This window comes from Watersipora subatra, chromosome 9 (assembly GCF_963576615.1).
Source record: "Watersipora subatra chromosome 9, tzWatSuba1.1, whole genome shotgun sequence".
Lineage (NCBI taxonomy): Eukaryota > Metazoa > Bryozoa > Gymnolaemata > Cheilostomatida > Watersiporidae > Watersipora > Watersipora subatra.
Genome location: NC_088716.1, coordinates 11,262,814 through 11,283,634, shown reverse-complemented (window position 1 = coordinate 11,283,634; position 20,821 = coordinate 11,262,814). Strand labels below are relative to the sequence as shown.

The 20,821-nt window shown below is 34.4% G+C and overlaps 2 protein-coding genes across 2 annotated transcripts in view; one reads left to right on the top strand and one right to left on the bottom strand.

Moving 5' to 3' along the window:
* The window catches only part of LOC137403577 (BTB/POZ domain-containing protein 10-like), a 28,486-nt gene extending 19,132 nt beyond the window's left edge, over nucleotides 1-9,354 (bottom strand). The window contains exons 1-2 of the mRNA XM_068089538.1: nucleotides 9,237-9,354; nucleotides 2,169-2,295 (exon numbers count right to left, since the gene is read on the bottom strand). Coding sequence (XP_067945639.1) covers nucleotides 2,169-2,278 — 110 coding nt within the window. The 5' untranslated portion in view covers nucleotides 2,279-2,295; nucleotides 9,237-9,354. The remainder of the gene's footprint in view (nucleotides 1-2,168; nucleotides 2,296-9,236) is intronic.
* Nucleotides 9,355-12,662: 3,308 nt separating this feature from the next.
* On the top strand, nucleotides 12,663-20,763 carry LOC137403512 (proteasome subunit alpha type-1-like). Its single transcript, XM_068089449.1, has 5 exons — nucleotides 12,663-12,719; nucleotides 15,574-15,824; nucleotides 17,775-17,934; nucleotides 18,642-18,851; nucleotides 20,462-20,763. Exons 1-5 carry the CDS (start codon nucleotides 12,717-12,719, stop codon nucleotides 20,660-20,662), a joined length of 825 nt encoding a protein of 274 aa, XP_067945550.1. The 5' UTR covers nucleotides 12,663-12,716; the 3' UTR covers nucleotides 20,663-20,763.
* Nucleotides 20,764-20,821: the final 58 nt, after the last annotated feature.

The following is a 20,821-nucleotide window of genomic DNA, read 5'->3' as shown; positions in this document are numbered from 1 at the left end:
AAGCACTGGCTTGTAGATGGTTAAGTTCTCAAACGACATTTAGTTCCTCTATGGCACAAACAGCAAACACAAAAGCACAAAACTGATTGTGAGAAAATATAATGGAAGAAATAAGCAAACGTTTTGATATCAACCACAAATCAAATTTGTGGTTGATATCAATAAACCCTTGTGAGTGAGTGAATTGAGTTTCACTGCTTGAACATCATGGATTTGGAGTCAAGCCAAAATGGAGTTGAAGGTTGACATTTTGTGAATTTTGCAAAATTTTTCCAAGTCAATCAACCTTACTTTAATCAAAATTAATTTCCTCGCGCAACAATTTATAACCATTCAGAATTCTTGTGTGCAAGCATTAGTGTAAATTAATGACAAGCACTAAGTCTGGTTTTTATGGCTCAGTAGCCCGCTATCTTATTCAACTAAATGAAATGTTTGATGTCCGAGGATTTTTCAGAACTCTGTTTAAATAATGAAAATTAATTTTAAATAGCTTTGTTTTTGCCTAACAAACGTCATGAAAAAAATCTAATCCCTAATGTAAATATGGGTCCATTGCCATTTTGCCTAATTGTCTGAAGTCTCACTAAAGAATTAAGTTCATTGCATATTGCTGTCTAGTCTACAAATTTAGAGCAATATCATATTTATGTGGCAATAACTTGAAATTTGATAAAGTTTAATATGAGTTCAATTTTTGTTGTTTTCACTAACTTGATTTTAAATATTATAAAAATAGAACTCGCAAAATCACCCGTGTAGCTAGACTACAAATATGAAAACAACCATATTTGGCTGCGTACATATATATAAAAGTATGCATAGTCAGCAATTGAAATGTACAGCCATTAGCATTCAATAGACTCTCAAGGAGAAGGTAACTCTATAACTAGCTTTGACATGAATCCAAGTGAGAAGAAGTTATCAGTGTACACAGTTATTAAAATTGTCATGCTACACCACAGATCAACAACTTGACTACTTTTTATTATAGAAAAAAATATATTATAATAAAAATATATATAATTATATATATCTATAGAATAAACTCTGTGAACATTTCTTTTAATGAAGATGCTAACGATGATGGTTACATGCTATATATAGGCTTCTATTTTGTGTTGGGTTTTTTTAAGCTACACAAAGTACCGAATTGTTGAACCGATTTCTCTCCATTCAGCAATTCTCACGTATAAAACAGTAATATTTTCCCTTTAACACCAGTAGATAAGTTGGAGTTGTGATCTCTTCAAACAGAAGCTTACAACCAACACTCAAACAAGCCTACAGAGTTTAACAGAGTTATTTAATGATAGATTTAAACTATGACCCATTTCAACTAGCCGTGAGTAACCAATAGCTTTTCATTTGAAATACTTCTGCAAACATTAGTTCTCTAATTATGTCCATGATCAGTTTCACTTCATACAATGGTCTGCTAGTGAGGCTAATAGTCACTTTCACTTCATACAATGGTCTGCTAGTGAGGCTCGTAGTCACATTCACTTCATACAATGGTCTGCTAGCAAGGCTAATAGTCACTTTCACTTCATACAATGGTCTGCTAGTGAGGCTAATAGTCACTTTCACTTCCTACAATGGTCTGCTAGCAAGGCTAATGGTCACTTTCACTTCATACAATGGTCTGCTAGCAAGGCTAATAGTCACTTTCACTTCGTACAATGGTCTGCTCATGAGGTTAATAGTCACTATCACTTCATACAATGGTCTGCTAGTGAGGCTAATAGTCACTTTCACTTCATAAAATGGTCTGCTAGCAAGACTATTAGTCACTTTCACTTCGTACAATGGTCTGCTCGTAAGGGTACTTGTCGCTTTCACTTCATAAACCATCACTCACCATTACTCGCTACATTAGGCTACAAATACCGGTATGTTCCTTGGAAAAATTATTTATCTAAAACACTCGGTTTCTTCAACTACATGTATATAAATATTCAACTAATACCAATGGCTGTCATTTTTAAACACAAGTTTGACAAATGTATATTCTGTCTATCCTGTATATTCAACCAGTATGGTAACAACATTTATGAGGGCGCAACAAAGGTTGGAGTATGAATTATACAGATGTCCAGTACATAACTTGCGTCTAATTATTGGTACATGTATAAAAAAAGGAATCAAAGATGAGACAGCGTTCTCACCTGCTCTGGGGCCGCTTTAGAATGGCCCTCTTCCGTCTAGTCTCTTGAGTTTCTCTTTCACTATCAGACGAGTCTTCTTCATATGATGGCCGTCGCTTATCTGAGGCCATCACTCATGGTGCAGCACCTGGCAGCCAACAGCAACATACTAGGCAACGCATGATCGAATATACATGACAAGCATATAAGATAGGTATGTCTGTACTATATGTGTTAGGTAGATAAAGGTATGTCTGTACTATATGTGTTAGGTAGATAAAGGTATGTCTGTACTATATGTGTTAGGTAGATAAAGGTATGTCTGTACTATATGTGTTAGGTAGATAAAGGTATGTCTGTACTATATGTGTTAGGTAGATAAAGGTATGTCTGTAAAATATGTGTTAGGTAGATAAAGGTATGTCTGTACTATATGTGTTAGGTAGATAAATTTAGGTATGTTTGTACTATATGTGTTAGGTAGATAAAGGTATGTTTGTACTATATGTGTTAGGTAGATAAATTTAGGTATGTTTGTACTATATGTATTAGGTAGATAAAGGTATGTTTGTACTATATGTGTTAGGTAGATAAATTTAGGTATGTTTGTACTATATGTCCTGTAGATCACATCTTCATATTTTTTATTTTAAAAATTTTCATAGCTTTCTTCATTGAGCCACTATTAAAAGACTCGCTTTATCGTTCTGAAATAACTATGGAATAGCTGCACTATATAGCATGTGAGACTTACACCATTACTGAGACTGGGTGGTTAAGGAACTTCCTATAGACTGTGTGGGATACACTTTAGATATAACAGCTGGAGCCGGTTTGATCATGACGGTTGCTTCATTTTAGTGAGTTTTTGTAATGTAAAATAGTCAAGCTTTTAGATAGCCTATTACAACACATAAATAAGCAAGATACACTAGTATAACATGTAGGCAAATAGGCTATCAAGCTAAAACGGGCTATCATAACATTTAAAAGATAAAAATCAGTAAAGAGTTTCACTTCAGCCCGGTTAAGTTTAGTCACTAAATTATAGAAGGAAAATATGAAATGCGCGAAAACAATTTGGCTCAGAACATGGCTAGAACAAGGTTCGGGCCAGTGATGCCTATGATCACCTTTATTTCATACAACAGTCTCTTAGGGAAGCTCATGTTCCTCTGCACTTTATACAATAGTCTAAACCTAGACATCTGCAAGGCTCTTTATACGTAGAAGACATACAAGATACAAACGAAAATGTTTGAAGTCCAGCTTTTTCATTTTTCACACAAAAACGACGATTAATGTGAATCAGGCTAAATGCTGCTCAATTTTGATACAGCGGTTATTGCACTCGGACTTATATATTCATACACATGAAACTCTAACTATTTGAGACACTTTACTTTGAACCTTACATGAACCAAGACTATTTCCCTAAATACGCACCAAAAATAAAGATTCTGCTAGCTAATTAAGTTACTGACACCTGAAATGAAAGTCAGAATGAAGGTAAGCCTTCATCTTAACCTTTTGACTGTCGCATTATTCGTTGCACCAAATGCTATGGTATTATGCAACATTTTTCACTTGAAAACACAGCATTTTGTTTTGGCTCTTGCTCTGTTATCACTTCATTTATCCAGCTCAAATTAACAATACATTATGAGAACCCTTTAAACAGAATATGAGCAATAGTAGCTGTTGTCGGTGATCTTATAGCAAACTAGATGATGCCGAATACAAAAAACAAGTTTTCTGTATTCAGCCCAGACAGTTGTATTTTCATATTAAATGAAAATACAACTGTCTGGGCTCTTGTTCATATTTCATAAATGCTAGTTGTTTTAGTTTGCTGCTGGAAGTGTTAAGATAATGTGAAAGCAGTTTAGACAAGCTAGAATAAATTAATTCAGAGTTATATGATGCAATATAAATATATTACGGACCGGAAGTGAAACTCTGAAAGATGTACAATGGGCTAACAAATAAATTTGTATCCTTCAAAATATGATTATCAGTAGCAGAAACTTCCTAAGATTAAAACAAATAATCTCTTTGTGCTCCGACAACAAAAGCTTTCGGATTTAAACTAAAAGACTTCGTAACAACGTTAGACGAAAAACATTATACAAGAAAATAAGTCTTTACAGAAAAGAACGTGTTTGAATAATTGACTTTCGCAAAACATCGTTTTTTCTAATGATGAAAAAAGCAATTACCAAGAAGTTTAGCCCTTCCTTCTGATATTTCATAGATATAAAGGTTTATACTGTGTTGGAACTCAGGTTAAGGGGCTGTCACAAAGTTCTGAAAGTAAGATGAACATTTAAAAAAGCCTTTACAACATCGCGATTAAATGGGTGTTATTTTTCCGTTATTTGTCTTTGTTACCACTATTGATTTAATACCTGCCCTAACTGTCTAAAACTGCTTCATAGGCAACCTAAATATATTTCTATTGTGAATATATAAGGTTTGTAGACATTTTGTAAATATACTATGCTTATTTGTGTGTCATTAATTTTCATCAATTTTGAGCCATTGCAGATTCATAGAAATGCAAAAATGACACTCAAAGGGTTAAACAGCAACGTTTTATTTAAACTCATCTCATCTAGATTCATATAAATGTATGTAAATTTGCCATTAGTTCATTATATAGAATGTCCCTCCTACTAACACCACTACAGCTTTCCTTTGGTTAGTTTGAAGTCAATTTAAAATAGCCACAAGTAAAACACCGCTCATGCGTCGTTTAAAGCAATACAGGTCAGTTTTCTCATTTAACAATTCATAATTGTTAAATTATTAATGGAACAATTTAAAATCCAATGGCGAGGGTCCACTGCACCTTAGCAAACTTCGTATGTGATATAAGTTTGTACAATTACATTCCTTTCCTTACAGATCCTTTACATTTGCTAGCTGCCTCTATATGACAATAAATACTTAGATGTTCGTAGAGTTACTATGGTAGTCAGAAAATTGATAAAGATGGACACACATCAGTTTCAATATAAAGTCAGTAGCGCACAACAAGAAAGTATGTTTAATAAGCTTGTATAAGCCAGTATTAAAAAGAACACTCTTTTCTAAAAAGACTCAACAAGACATTGAATCTAGCACCTATCTAAAAGAAGATAACCTCTGTGAGGTCCTAAATAAGGTACAAATGTTTTGACAGTTTCACCAGCGAGTTATTTTTAGATACTGAAAGGTAAAATATCAAGTTGTTTCTCAGCAGCAACTCAACTCAAACTTTTTTTGCAAAGCCGATATTACAATCAATAATGTTTGTAAAAGGCTGTTAAATAAAGTGTTTGATTTCATATCATATTATAATTAAAGCTAGTTGATCAAGCAGTCTACAACAAGCACTAAACTTACAGCATAAACAAAATTGATTTTAAGTAAAACCTATCCTCCAGCTTTTTTTTCGTACAGGTGAGAAGGTCCTAACCAGAAGTGACGCAGAGCTATTTTTTTAATTGAATACAAACTCTATCTATCCATGGAGCCATTTCTATAGAATAATTTAAGTATAATTAGAAACTGGGCAATCAAATATGAACTAAGGTTACTGAATGATTGCAATGAAAGTCAATATCTAAAAATCATCTTGAGGATTATATTGATAATTTCAGGTTGAAATGAACATCCTATCAACCTCAACATACATTATGGATAAAATGCTTTAATTCATAAAATAAAAATACGATAAAATGTGTTTATTCTAAAAGCTAGCATAATTAATTATTGGCTCAAATACATATAAATTAACTATTTTTCTGAATTCCTATAAGCAATTTTTAAAAATATCATTATAGTTTTTAAATAATCGTTGAGGTTGCACCTAAAACTGCTATATTAGCTCATAAATGCATGCATAATTCAAACATTCATAACGGTTCATTGGTAGAAGAGCTACATTAAAAGGAACTTATTGCATAGAGCTTTACAAAAGTTAGTGACTATGACAGGAAAGAAATGCTGATGCTAAATAAATAGAGCCTAAAAATTGTATAGATGTATTTTTAGCCAGTATAGGGGTCACTTTGTTGCTGATTCGATGTATTAAGGAGAACATAGGCTGGGAATACCTCATAGGCTGGTTATGGAGAATAATGCTTTGTAAAATCTATTTTGATTTAATGGGATGGCACATGCTTTTTACATGATGGAAGTGCCTTGGTTGGACATGAATTAACTGCTAATTTTTGTGATGCAATCTATGTAGATGGTACCAATGATTATGGCATTGCAGCAGTCTTTGGGTCTCTTACCAAGTGCTGTGATTAACAAAATTTATGCTGCCATTAAATGTTTGTCATTCAATCAACTTACCGGTCTGCCGAAAATTATGAAATTTCCCAATTAGTCTCGCATTTCATTATATGTATGCCCTTGCTTGTCATTCAGTTACACGTACTACATCTCATCATATTCAAACATGGTGCCTTATTCTAACAAATTGAAATAAGATCTTCGTTCTTTTTCGCTGCAGAGGTGAAAGAATTCAGGTCATAAAAGAATGTTTTTGATGTCTGTTCATGAATCTTGTTAGTGAAAAAAGATGATGTCATCCCTTTGTGTTGAGTGCTCTGCAATTTCACAGCGTCACTCAGTTGGCTAATGATGGTTAATGCTACTTAATTGCCTTTTTTGTTATGTGTAAAGTTGTATTTCAACTCGAAAAATTGCTTGCAAGGCCATATGCATCAAAATGCCACAGCATTGCACATATATTGCAACAATATCTGCTTATCCATATTCGTAAAACTAGAATTTGTCTGTGAAAGATTGCATTAGAGGTTGGATAGTGAGAAACATAAACATTAATTATTTATTAATTAATGGTAGTTCAAATTACTTAAAGGTTGACTTGCAACAAAATTCACATTACAGTTATTTGGTATCAAATGATTCACCATGTCTCACTCTGTTGTGTTGTAAGTGCCAAATATGTGGAAATGTGATTACCAGCTCTTGAAAGCTCAAAAACGAAAAGCCGCCATAGATTGGAATCTCTTTATTTTGATGACGTAGCCACGAAGTTTGGTTATAGTCTTGTCACGTATGTTTTCACGTGAATTGAAAGGCCAATAAAAAGCTCAATATAAAACTTATTGTAGAACTAGTTTATGACAAACACTTTGGGTTTTACCGAAGACCCCGCATCAAATATAGATGCTCGCTACTTTACAGTTTTTTTGGCATTATTCAATCGTCAAGCCATTCTCTGATCATGTGACCCAATTCTTCGCAAATAATTTGTGCAGCACTTTTCGATTATCACAGGTGACCAACAGGCTCGTCATCATTATCAGACAATGATATGTACTTCGAGCTAAGGTTAAAAAGTTTAACGATTTTTTACGGTAAGTTATAAGATATCAGTGCTAAAAGTGACAGCATTACAATGACGATAAAACAGACGCGTAAGAACAATAGACATAGTTTTATTGAATGCGTGAAGTATATTTGTGAAAATATTTCGACGAATAAGGTTGCATGAAAGTGTAAACAGAAACCATCTCTCACAACTACATCACATTTGAGCCGTTTTGGAAAGGGAATCCAAACTACGGCGGTCTCGTGTGGCTGCGATTTTCTGTTCGTTTTTGAGCTTTTAAGAGCTTGTAATCACCTTTCCACATATTTTGCACCTACAACACAACAGAGTAAGACATGGTGAATCATTTCATATCAATTAACGGTAATGTGAACATTGTTGCAAGTCAACCTTTAATTGTTTATTAAAGGTGATGAAACCGATAAATTGGATGAGATATCTGGAAAAAGGAAGATCACACTCTAGTATGACTTGCATTAGAAATCATCTTTTGACAAGTACAGAACTTTGCATATACTAGAAAGAGTCAGCTGGTGTTTATATGGCTCTTCTAACAATCAGAAAAAGGTCGCTGGAGAATGGTCTGAGAAGAAGCAAACCAAGAGGGAGCTAAAAGTTAATTAAAAGCAGAGGAAGGCACTGGACTGAACAAGGGAGCATATGACAACCAGCAACAAGAGACCGAGGAACCGCGAGCAAAGGTTTTAACAAGGTTGGCAAAAGCATATTTATTGTCACAAACCATGCTGATAAGAATTACATCAGAAGAATTCAGCTCTCAGTGCATACTGCCACCACCAAACACCTGGCTAGTTTTATGGTTTGGAAATACATTACAGGGTAAAATTGGTTGCTTCTTTATTGCAACAGAATGGTATATGCTACCAATTATATAAAGTTTCTGCAGACTAAGATGCTCCCAAAAACCAGAACGCCATTTCAATTGAATGACACGGAATTTCAGGATGAAAATGCACATTGTCATTGAGCAAGATTGGTGAAAAGATGAATGAATGAGAATGGAGATGGGCAACTCACAATCTATCCCAAACACTATAGGGAATTTGTGACAGAGGATGAGCTGGATCACAGCGAAAAGGCCCATGGGAAAAGAACACTGATAGAGGAGATGATTTGCGCTTGACAGCACATTTTGACCATGAAGGAGATGCACCATACGGTCAGCAACATGCCCAGACGCTGTCACCAAAAACGAAAGCTCGCCTAACAAATATTGATAGCCATCCAGTCAACCCTTGAGGAACCTTTTAGGGCAACCAACTATTTCCAAGATTTGTTCAAATTGGTACCACAAAATTAAGCCGTTAAAAGCCTAATACGCAAATATATACGAACACCTTGATTATTTATTAATATCACGTGCCTAGGCATTAGAATAAAAATTGCAAGTTGGTACATTGGAAACTTGAATAACATTAATTACTAGAAAATTCTGCATTCATTGTTATACAGCTTGTGGTGATTTCTAGCAAAGCTAGAACAGTAAATCATTGTTGCCAGCTATTGTTTCATGAAACTTAAAGCAGTGTCATGATTTTTGTAAGCTGTGGAAGAGCCATATGTGAATCAAACAATGTATAAAGCTCGCTGACTTATCGCAGTAGTTTCGACGTTTCGAATGTCTGGAATGCAATACAACGTATTTAAAACAGAAAACTGTTACAAATATCAGAATATATGTATGGGAATATCAGAATGGGTAATAACGTATATACCTGAGCTTTATTGGTGAAATATTTGAATGCAGTAAACTGAACGATTTGTCGTTAATACCTTAGGAGACAGTCTTGGGTATGAGTAAGAACGAATGTAACAAACATGTAATGTCGAATAGACTCAGCGTCGAACAGATCATTCGTGTACCTTGAGGTACAGCCATCCTTCTGAACGTCAACTTTTAGCTCTATTGATGCGCCGATTAAGCAGGAGAGAGCAACTCCTTACATTTGTTGTAGCTTTTAACTTTTTTTATGATATGAACTTCGTATGATTGAAGGAAAAAGTTTTGTGTTTATTATTTAAAAAGAATTATATACAGTGTTGTTTACATACCTAGTCTGCAAATAAAAACATTCTTTTTTTATAATTATAGTAAGAGTTTACTACTGCTAAATGACAGTAGCTTACCTCCAATGTGTCTCTTTAAGTTCAACTGATTGGTAAATGCCGAACCTCCAAACTTTTGCTTTATGTTACGTTACAATAGTGTTACAATGTTCATTTGTTAAATGGTTTATAGAAATTATGTTTATGATCTACAACAACATTAAGTTTATTTCAACTAAATAAATTGAGTTTCGATGTAAATCACCAAGTCTATTTTACTAATGATATACAGCGGGCAGGGGGGGTGCTGTGTATATATATATATACATATATATATATGCATATATATATACAGGAAGGCTGTATATTATTGATTTTACAGACTGCATTCAATGATATACAGCCCCCAGAGAGCTGTATATCATTACTGCATTCAAGTTCTACTGTAGCTTACTGTTTGTAGCTGTCAAGTTTCATCAACTTGATAGTAGCTAATAATTTATTTATACCACAGATATAATCACAGTATATTTTATCACTCTTTACTCATATTCAAATAAACAACGACAAACTCAAATTGTTTACTTTAGTTAGACTCACTAGTCTAAAGCACTTTCCTTATTTTTTCCTTTCAAAAATGGCAGTTTCAGAGTTGTCACACTATGTACAAACAATGGAATCACTACTATCAACCTAAAGTTGTCATCATTCACAATGTAAATTTGGTTCTAATCTCATAATTAATATAAAATTTCAAGTAACGGCAGTAACTACTCTCATGTCATTTATTGTTGTATCCTCAAAAAGTTTGAACTTCTGTATAGCATTACTTTAATGTGGGATTTTATGATAAATCCAGGCTGCTTTTAGAATGAGCAAAATAAATATGTCTATCTATAGGTTTCTATTGTTGACAATTAACACTCTCTGTTTACTCTATGCACTTTGTTTCACAATTCTCAACAACATTTCACATTTTATTCTGAGTTTTGTCTCATTCCAGCCAGCTTATAATATTCTTAGTTTCACAGCATTAATATGTAACTATGTGCCATATCAAATACATTCATGCCAAACTCCACTTTTAGTTCTATAAGAATGATGAGGTCCATGACAATATAGATAAGCTTACCCACAAAAAAGTATTTCACTAGTCAATTTCAGTATCTCCACAGGATTAGCGTTTCATTTGAATATCTGCAATTGGTTTCTGGTAATAACCTAATAGGGCTCTTCACACAGACATACTATTGTTTCAAACTCTTTTACTAGTTTGTGCTTTTTGGTAGTGAAATATTACCAAGTCCTGAAAGACTACGAAAGATGAGGAGTTACTGGTACAAAATCAGTTCAATTGAATATTGGTTGTTTGAACAAAGTGTGTATGATCTGACAAACTTTACTAATTGTAAAGTATCAGAAACTTCAACCGCCTTTCCTTCAAAACAGCTATCTTACCACGAACTTAGCCTTTTCAGGAGAACTGTTTTCAGTTGTGCAATAGTCGATTCAAGTTTCAATGAACTGACTTGAATACTCTCCAACATAATTATATCCAGTCAATGTCTTTACTCTCATCTGACTAGTACAAGTAGGACAGCCACTACTGTAATATGGCCTAATATGATCTTCATAGTCGACCTTCATCCCACAATTTGAAGCATTCTTCATCCCACAATACTTCATATTGTTTAAATGTTGTATTTTTATGTTGGTTTGTATTGTTGTATTATTCTGCTCACAGTCCACACTTTTGTGTTTTTAGATCTGTCACCGTCAGTCTATAGGTTTGAATGTTATGATATTCTAAGCTAGGTACAAATCAGTCATACACATAATACATCCACGCAATCCTACAACTCCTGTCAATATGATCCTGACTTATTTTTTATCTCTTCTCACCTATAGGCTCTTTTCTTCAATGCAATCTTACAAGAGTGTATGTCTTTTTGCCATAAATTAACATGCATCATTACCATTAATCATTCCAGTCAGCCAAACAAAAGACGTTAGTTTAACTTCTTGTGTATTGTCCGAATTTCCTTTCGATAGTATATCTTGCTTTTCATAAAAACTAACTATTTCTTGAGTTTCTTTTATCAACAGCATTTTTCAATGTTTTTGCTCTAATTGTAATATATTATTTACACCAAAAGCTTTAGAAATTATGTAAGTACTGTCATGAGTTTTAATAAAGGGTTTTTTATTATTTGAAGCTCTTTTACTGCTCCAAGCTCGAATAACAGGGATATATGTATTTAGAATCAAAGACTAACTAAGATCATTACTGCTAGACCTAATTATTGTAAAAAAAATGGAACACACATGGTTTTAATAAATCTTGTTCTTGCTATTTGTGCAACTGGCCATGATACATTTTGTATTACCTCTTACCTCTCCTCCTCTTTAGTGCACAAATACTTGGCGTTATCATTGTTTCTATGCATAAACTGAAGAATATTATAATAGTAAAACACAAAAAATAAACGAGATGTTACATTGAGATCAACTATTATGTATTTACGTATGTTATTTCATATTACATAGCATTTTAAAAGACAATTAAAATATGCTTGTATCATAATACAGTCACTTATTGAAAAACAAATGTAAAACGTTAGCTGAAAAGGTGAGTTTGAAAACACACTGAGTAAAACACATCGTAAAACACAAAACCTAATAAACACTTATGGCATACAACTAATCAGATTGGAAAAACTTAACCGACATGAACGAAATCTGCTAGAGTTATCGTAAGAGTTAGCCTACTGCGTTGCTATTAGCTCAAAATATACTACAATGAATTAGATCAGAACTTTATTCTAAATTTGTCTCCTATAAAATGATTAACCTGTTAAAGCCTCCCAGCTGGTTTGTTTTCAGCCTGACAACGGTCAAAGTTGTGGACGGGGCCGACGGTCGTAACTAGCCAGCAAAGAACGCTTCGTGATCGTGAGTAAACCAGAAGTCAACTAATAGTAGTACTCACCATTCAAAGAGCTGCAGCTAAGGTTCTTAAATTGGTACGAATCTGTTTAAACAGGTTTTATATCCGCGTAGTTTGTACGAGACCTAAAGCTGCGAGATCCTTGGCAATGGCCTTTTTCACAAAAGGTAGCATTTGAAACGTTCTACTTTTTGCATCAAAAATGGTGAGTAATATAACTACCATTGATTTAATTTAAATCTGTAGCTTTCTTAAAGAAAACACAAAAGTAGTTTTTACCGTTTTTTAATAGGCTTGTTATATGAATAGTTGGATACCTATCATTGTTTTAAAATACAAGCTTCTTGCAGTCGCTGTTTTTTACATGGCCTTTTTACATATAAAATATCACGTAAAGTGAATATTAAAACAATCAAATACTTATAAGATATTTTGATTAATTGTATGCATTTAATTTAAATTTTTAAAATAAGTAGTAGGTCAGCGTACCTCTAGCGTAGTAATTAAAAATTTTCCGAGTATCGAATTGGTTTCACTTAATTCTGTACATAGTAGTTGAGCTTTTATAAGTAAAGCTTTATATTGGCTTTATGCATTCTTTTTCAGTTGATTCAGGATTGATAAATTTATTATGTAGATTCAGTATGCAGATATATGTCTCATTCCTTTAACATTTTCTGTTTAAAACCTCATCAGGTAATACTAATTATTTATAAACTTAGAACTTTGCCACTAGCAACATTAATGGGTTGTTTCATTGGTTAGTATTTACATTTTTTGAATCACTTTCTAACGAACATGGCAATATCAATCTCAACTGTACTTAATTATAAACAGAAGATTTTAAATCACTTGAAGCATGGCCCGATTATAATGTAGTTTTAGCTCAAATTCTAGCAAATGTAGTCATGTGAAAAATAAACCTATTATTTGTAAATGCCTTCACTTCAGTGTGGATTTCAGCATTCATTAAAACTAACTTCCTTTTTTAAGTTTTATTACTAAATTTAGGCAATTTACAGATTAATATATACTACATGAAATTATAGAATATGAAGGGTTCAATCAGAATACATGTATTTTAATTGTGTTTTAAATAACATTACGCATGGCTATTATCTAGCTCAAACCTTTACTGGTTTTGCAATGTTTTGCTGAAAAATTTGTGAAATGCAATCGATTTCTCTATCCCAAACAATTTTGCCAGCTTTCAAGATTTTGTTTAAAACTGTTCCTGTGATCTTGAGATACACAAATTACAAAATAAATTTTGTTGAGTTGGAACCTATTCAATTTTATGAAAGGTAACATAATTTTACCTAGACATCTGAAAGGATTGAAACCTCTAATAGTAACTGTTTGACTTATACAACTTGATCAGAGAATTGTAGTTAAAGAGAATAAAGCGCAATAACAACTTGAGTAAACGTTCAAAATTTAATGAGCAATAAAACCTTAAGATGATAATAAAACATTAATAATAATAATTAACAATAATAATAATTACATTATAATACATTACTCAAAAATCTGCGTAACATGCTGTCACAGCCGTGCAGACCTCTGCAGACATGTGAGCAAATCCACTGTCACTGAAGTTTGTCTTGCTACCGTAACAACACCTTGCTTGAAGAATAATCTTCTATAACGCTGACCACAAAAACTATTACTTACAGAGGGCACTAATTAGAATGAACAATGTATTGAATGGGGCATTAGTATTGAACTGAACCAGAGTTATTTCTTGACAATTGCTTTCGTTTTATTGCGATGAAAAGCAAAAATCAGTGCCAAGATAACAAGCAATTGTTGTATTACCAGTGTGATCAAACATTAGGTATGAACTTTATAGAAACCTGGTGGCACAAAATAAATTTGATAAATGTAAAGAATGAGTTTCCAGCTCTTGAAAATAGAATTGTTAGAGAAAATCTTCATGACATTAACAAGTATGTTCATTTTCAGGATACCAAATGTTGGTTCAGTTCTAAAATTGTTTTACCAATTTATATTTGCCTGTCATGGTTTTGTCATGCAATTTTATCAGCCGCATTAAGGATGATTTAGAGGGCGTTTCATGAAGTTATGTCTCATTTTCATCACATGAGCTTTACTTTATTTTAAATGGACTCAAAGTTGATTTATTTGGTTTATGATGACTTGAGAAGTTTACTTGTGAGAAGCAATATTTTCAGTCTTTTTTGTTGAGTTTGAGTTGAATTTTTATATGAGAAAGTAGATAGTATCCTCATCGTCTCAGTTAGGTTGGTTCTTTGGACATTAAAGATAGTTAACAAACTGCTCTAAACAATGATTCTGTCGCACTAAGGCAAAATTTAGTTGTAAACGGTTCAATGAAAAAAGCAATGTAGTTTTTATGTGAAAGTGGGTTCAAGTATTGCTGGAAGCCAAAAAAATGTCTTCTCTTTTGTCAAAAGAAGGTCATACTTAGTTGTATGATTGAGGTTAACGGTTCTGCCAGTGATATTTTCATCCATAGATGTTAACAGCAAAATCTCATGCTTCTAGTTGTTTGTGTATTTAAAGATAAGTTTGTTTGGAAGAGATAATGCACATTGATCAATCACTCTGCATTATCTTGCATTTGCCAACAAACTAGTTTGCAAAATTTGAAAGTACCACGAGATTTGCGGTTTCTCGAAGCTTTCAAGGATTATCTGTATGTAATATAAAAATTTGGACCTGTTAACTAAAGACTTGGAGGGAAGTATTAGTTCAATGAACAGCTCACAAGCTATCATGAATAGTTGTGCAATATTAGTTGTGAAGCAAAAAATTGTCTTCTCTTTATTTTAAAAATTATGAAAATAGCAGTCATATTATTAAGCTATGGCCTCATTCAAAAGATTTTTTAACAAGTATTCTTGTTCGGCTTCAGCATTGGAAAATTGGAAAAAAAATTGTTTTGTTTCAAATGTTTTATTCCGCATTATTTGCTAGTGATTATCTAATTGCTTTATCTTAGTGAGAATTCAACTAGCAATAGAATTAATGTAGAATATGGCTAGTCTAAGATTTTATCATGTATATTTCTGTAGTTCCGTAACCAGTACGACAACGATGTGACAGTTTGGAGCCCACAGGGGCGCATCCACCAGCTGGAGTATGCTATGGAGGCTGTCAAACAAGGCTCAGCGTGCGTCGGTCTCAAGTCCAAAACACATGCTGTCATTGTTGCCTTGAAAAGAGCCCCGAGTGAGTTGTCGGCTTACCAGAAGAAAGTCATACCCATTGATGATCACTGTGGTGTGGCAGTGGCAGGCCTTACAGCAGACGCCAGATTGTTGTGGTGAGGGGTTTGTTAGCACAGTTGGAAGAGGAGTAAGGGCGTATGGGGGAGTTAATTCAAAGTATGGCATTTTTAAAACATGATTTATGACTAGACAAAAATCTCGAACTCTAAATTGAATACATATACAGTCAAACATGGATAACTCGCCCACGGATAGCTCGAACACATGGTTAATTCGAACGGTTTCTTTGGTCCATTCCCACGTAATGATAAATTGCTATAGATAACTCGAACTCAACACTGTTAATTCGAACTGTTTTTTTGCCCAACGGCTACCGAAACGGTTGTTATCGCTTTAGAAAATCACTTTATTCAAAGCCATAGAGGTAAACCTCATTTTTTCGTAATTCATAAGCGTCGTTATTACCACCATCGGCAAAATATTTTTGTCAACGACTTTTCTAAAGGTTTGGTGAAATTTGATTTATACTGCTATACGATGAGTAGCACGGGCTAGCCGGGTCACGCGCGCAAGGATTTTCGCCATGCACATACAAAACAAAAACAGCATGTTGTTTTTGTTTCGTATGTGCATGGCGAAAATCCTTGAGTGCGTGACCCGACTAGCCCGTGATGAATAGTTTTCCGACGTTGATTCCGTGTTGAATCAACGTCGGAATGTTGAATGTTTAAAACGTCTTAAAAATTGTTGTAATTAAACGTATACATTGTCTTAGCTAAAAAAAACTATTCATCGTTTGACCTAAACACAGAATACGTGTGTACATTCAATAAGTATCTATTCAAAAAGCGTGAGTGATATACAATGTACCGTAAAACTTTTAATTGAACTGCCTCGGAGTGTTGCTCTTAACGAATCCCAGGTAAAGTAAGGTAATCTTTGCATAAACTTCAAGAAAAATCGGCAAAATTGATCATGGGTAAAACGCTCAAAAGAAAAAGATGTCTTTTCTTTTGAGCATTTCAACAACGATCAAGTTTTGCCAATGTCAATCTAAAAAACGTCCTGGCAATAACATCACCTCAAACAACAAACCAATCTCATGTGATAGAAAAATCTCTATACTTTTTGATAAAAACGTTTTAAACTTTACATTAGAAGCATTTAATTTGAAACAAGCCATTTGTGCTTTTGATTTATATTATAGTTTGTATATGTACATGTATCTACTAATAAATAAGTAAGTACATGGACTTGTGACAATGCTCTGATAACTTGAACGCTCTGATAATTCGAACACTTTTGCTCGGTCCCGTGAAGTTCGAGTTATCCATGTTTGACTGTATATGAAAGTTGAAAAACAAAGCATTAGCCAAATCAAACACTCCAGCATTCATGTAAACCAAGGAAATACTAAGAACAACCTTTTTAAAAGGAATGCAAAAAATTTAATGTACACATAAAATGCAACATGACAATGAACAAACATTTTCTTGCATTAAAAAATTTTCATAGCAAGCCAACCAAGAGTTATTGTGTTTTAAATCATAGAAAAGCTGGTTTTTCATTCAAGTCTTCCACAGTAACATGGTTAATTTGGTAGTTAACCTAATCCATTTTATCATTTTTGGGAATTTAAAAGCATCAGGTTCTCACTAAATTCACACTTCAACTGATTCACACTTTTACGCTTATAGCTTTCTACCAGTTATCGCTGACAAGTCCAGTTGGTTAGTGCTCAGAATATGTCACAGGCCACGGAAGTAATACATTGTTGTTATCATCAGCTATTTGTCATTTGTGGAGTTATGTTCTTTGCATAATAAGACGGGAGTTTAGATTGGTTACACCATTTAAATTGATAGGACCTCCCCTCCCTCTTTGTTTCTCCAAGTAGGTCTGCTAAAACAATGCTTTGCCACATTCAATTTGTTTTTGAAATATTCAGAATTCGGTGAAACAACCGTTTCTTGCAGCCTTGCTTTTTGTCACGAGTAGTGCAGCACTATAGCATTGTGTAATTTAGATTTTGTATTTCTGTACAGTAAGTTCATGAGGACGGAGTGCCTGAACAACAGATATGTATATGAGACTCCTCTGCCTATTAACAGACTTGTGGCCATGGTCGGCAGCAAGTCTCAGATTCCAACACAAAGATATGGCCGACGACCATTCGGTGTTGGACTTCTTGTAGCAGGATATGATGTGAGTAGCTCCACTCCTTAATCTGATTAGACGTAATTGGCTAACATGGCTCTGATAACCTTGTCATTGTGTTGTTTTGAAACCAGGCTCCGGCAGCCGCCAGAATCAAACAAGGAGAGCATTTTTTAGTCAGTTTTTGTCCTCTATCAATATATCTTCTAGTTAAGTATTTGTAGCCGGTATTAAGTGCTGAATAAGATTATTATCTTTCGTGTAGAAGGCCAGGTCAAAACTAGGAAAAAATAATTTTTGTTTGGCAACTGTGTCAGTGTGTCGGCTGATGACCGGAAGGTCATCCAGTCTAAGTAAAAATATTTGTCCTTGACTTTACTGGCAGCAGGATTAGTAAATCGTCACAGCATATTCATATCTTTGTATGTTTATCCGTAAATGCTGTATGGCAAAGGTTGATCATACATATTGCAGGGATTCTTTGTAATCTGGTATGGAAGGCCTATAGATACAGTTTAGATTAGGTGTTAGAAGTAAGGAATAGTTTAGTTGTATTTCAATCTTTTCAGACAGTTTATGTTTTTCTGCTATGAATGTCACACTTATGAGGGTCTACACATGCAAGTTAACAAGGCTTGAGGTTAACATTTGCCGTACATGTTCAAAACAAAGACGTGTCCAGTAGGTTTAGGCATACTTTTTATTCATATTTGTTCAGCTGTATTTACCTTGCTGATTCCTTGTATACGCTGTAGAGTGCTGGCCCTCACATCTATCAGACCTGCCCCTCGGCCAACTACTTCGACTGCAAGGCCATGTCAATTGGGGCAAGGTCGCAGTCAGCCCGGACCTACCTAGAGAAGCACCTGGATACATACCTTGATTGCTCACTTGAGGAGCTTGTCAAACATGGTCTCCGTGCACTTCGGGACACTTTACCTAATGAGGTCGACCTCAACTCCAAGGTGCTAATCTGCCATTCCTTGTAATATTGCATGTTAGCAGATCATATAAGGTTATGGCTGGTATAACAAGTAAAATCGGGCCTAAATTAATGTAACATACTGGGATCTTTTGATATTTCAGCCCCTTTGAACTTGCAGCCACCTTGTTCCATGTTGCATAGCATAATATACATGTCTATGTAATGGTTAGTTTATGCCAAGCATTCAGCCTACAACATTGCAATCTAAAAAAAATTTGCATTGCTTAAAATCCTTAAAGGTTGACTTGCAACAAAATTCACATAGTTATTTGGTATCAAAAGATTCGCCATGTCTTACTCTGCTGTGTTGTAGGTGCAAAATATGTGGAAATGTGATTACAAGCTCTTAAAAGCTCAAAAACGAAAAGCTGCCGTAGTTTGGAATCAGTTTATTCTCTGACGTTGTCATTACATTTGGTTATTATCTTGTCACGTGATGTTCTCACGTGAATTGAAAGGCCAATAAAAGGCTCGATATAAAACTTCTCGTAGCACTAGTTTATGACAAACACTTCAGGTTTTACCGAAGACCCCGTATCAAATATAGATGCTCGCTACTTTACAGTTTTGTTTCGGTTTGGTCTAATTGTCTAGTCGTAATCTGATCATGCGACCCAATATTTCGCAAATGATTTCTGGAGCTCTTTTCGATTATCACAGGTTACCAACAGGCTCGTCATGATTATCAGGCAGTGAAATGTTCTCCTTCGAGCTAAGGTTAAAAAATTAAACGAATTTTCAAGGTACGTTATAAGATATCAGTGATGAAAGTGACAGCATTACAATGATGATAAAACAGACGCATAACAACAATAGACATGGTTTTATTGAATGCGGGAAGTATATTTGTGAAAATATGTCGACCAATGAAGTTGCGTGAAAGTGTAAACAGAAGCCATCTTGTACAACTACGTCCCATTTGAGCCGTTTTGGAAAGAGATTCTAATCTACGGCGGTTTTGTGATAGCGGTGATTAACTGTTCGTTTTTGAGCTTTTAAGAGCTTGTAATCACATTTCCACATATTTGACACTTACAACACAACAGAGTATGATATGGTGAATCTTTTGATACCAAATAACTGTAATGTGAATTTTGTTGCAAGTCAACCTTTAAATCCCAAGGATATACTTTTTTAATAATCGTCAATGAGTCATCTGTGCTAACCTGAAGAACAGACTGCAGGTTATTTATCCTAAACAATTGATTTTTGTTTATGCTGGCATTTTTATTTATTATTTTTATTAGCAGTTCCATATTGGGCTGTTTTAATTTACAGGTTACCAAAAATTTGTTTTCCCACAAGTCCTGCAATTATTACAATATTTACAAAGCATTTACAGTCACTCTGTTGAGCTGTGGGATATGCATGTTTAGGTTTCAGCAGTTAGTTCATTGTAGCAGCATATCCCGTCAGCTCATTCATTTTTAACATGTGTGTTGCAGCATTTCTGTAAAGCTCATGTGGACAATACTGTTTAAGTTTCGTTTAATTCTCAGTATTCGTCTATAGTTGGAGTTATCTCCCATTTTTCAAATGTGTGGAGGTGGTAGGAGAAAAGTTAACCATTGCTGGGTTTGTGCATTTCAGAACACAACAATAGCAATAGTCGGGGAAGAGACTTCTTTAAAGATATATGATGATGAAGCCTCAGAGCCATATTTAGCTTTAATCGAGGGAGAGGAAAGAACGAGGGGTGGGAGGAGAGATCCGCCACCAGATGCCGAACCCGAAGATACAGAGAGACCTGAGCCTGCAGTAGCTGAACCCGAGACTATGGACCAAAGCTAAAAGCTTATCACAGACTCTTGTCTATGTGCAGTCTAGGTCTTTGTACAGCTGACAGCGCTGCTTTCATTAATTCGTTCAATATATTGCAATTATATCTTAAATATGTGCTTGAAGCTTCATGACTACAGTCAAGCCGTCTACCGCCATAGCATTCAACAT

Excerpts from the sequence above, each read along its gene's own strand:
- LOC137403512 (XM_068089449.1), top strand. Across the intron at positions 17,935-18,641 it reads TTCTTGTAGCAGGATATGAT|AGTGCTGGCCCTCACATCTA; the intron begins GTGAGTAGCTCC and ends TATACGCTGTAG. Across the intron at positions 18,852-20,461 it reads AGGTCGACCTCAACTCCAAG|AACACAACAATAGCAATAGT; the intron begins GTGCTAATCTGC and ends TGTGCATTTCAG.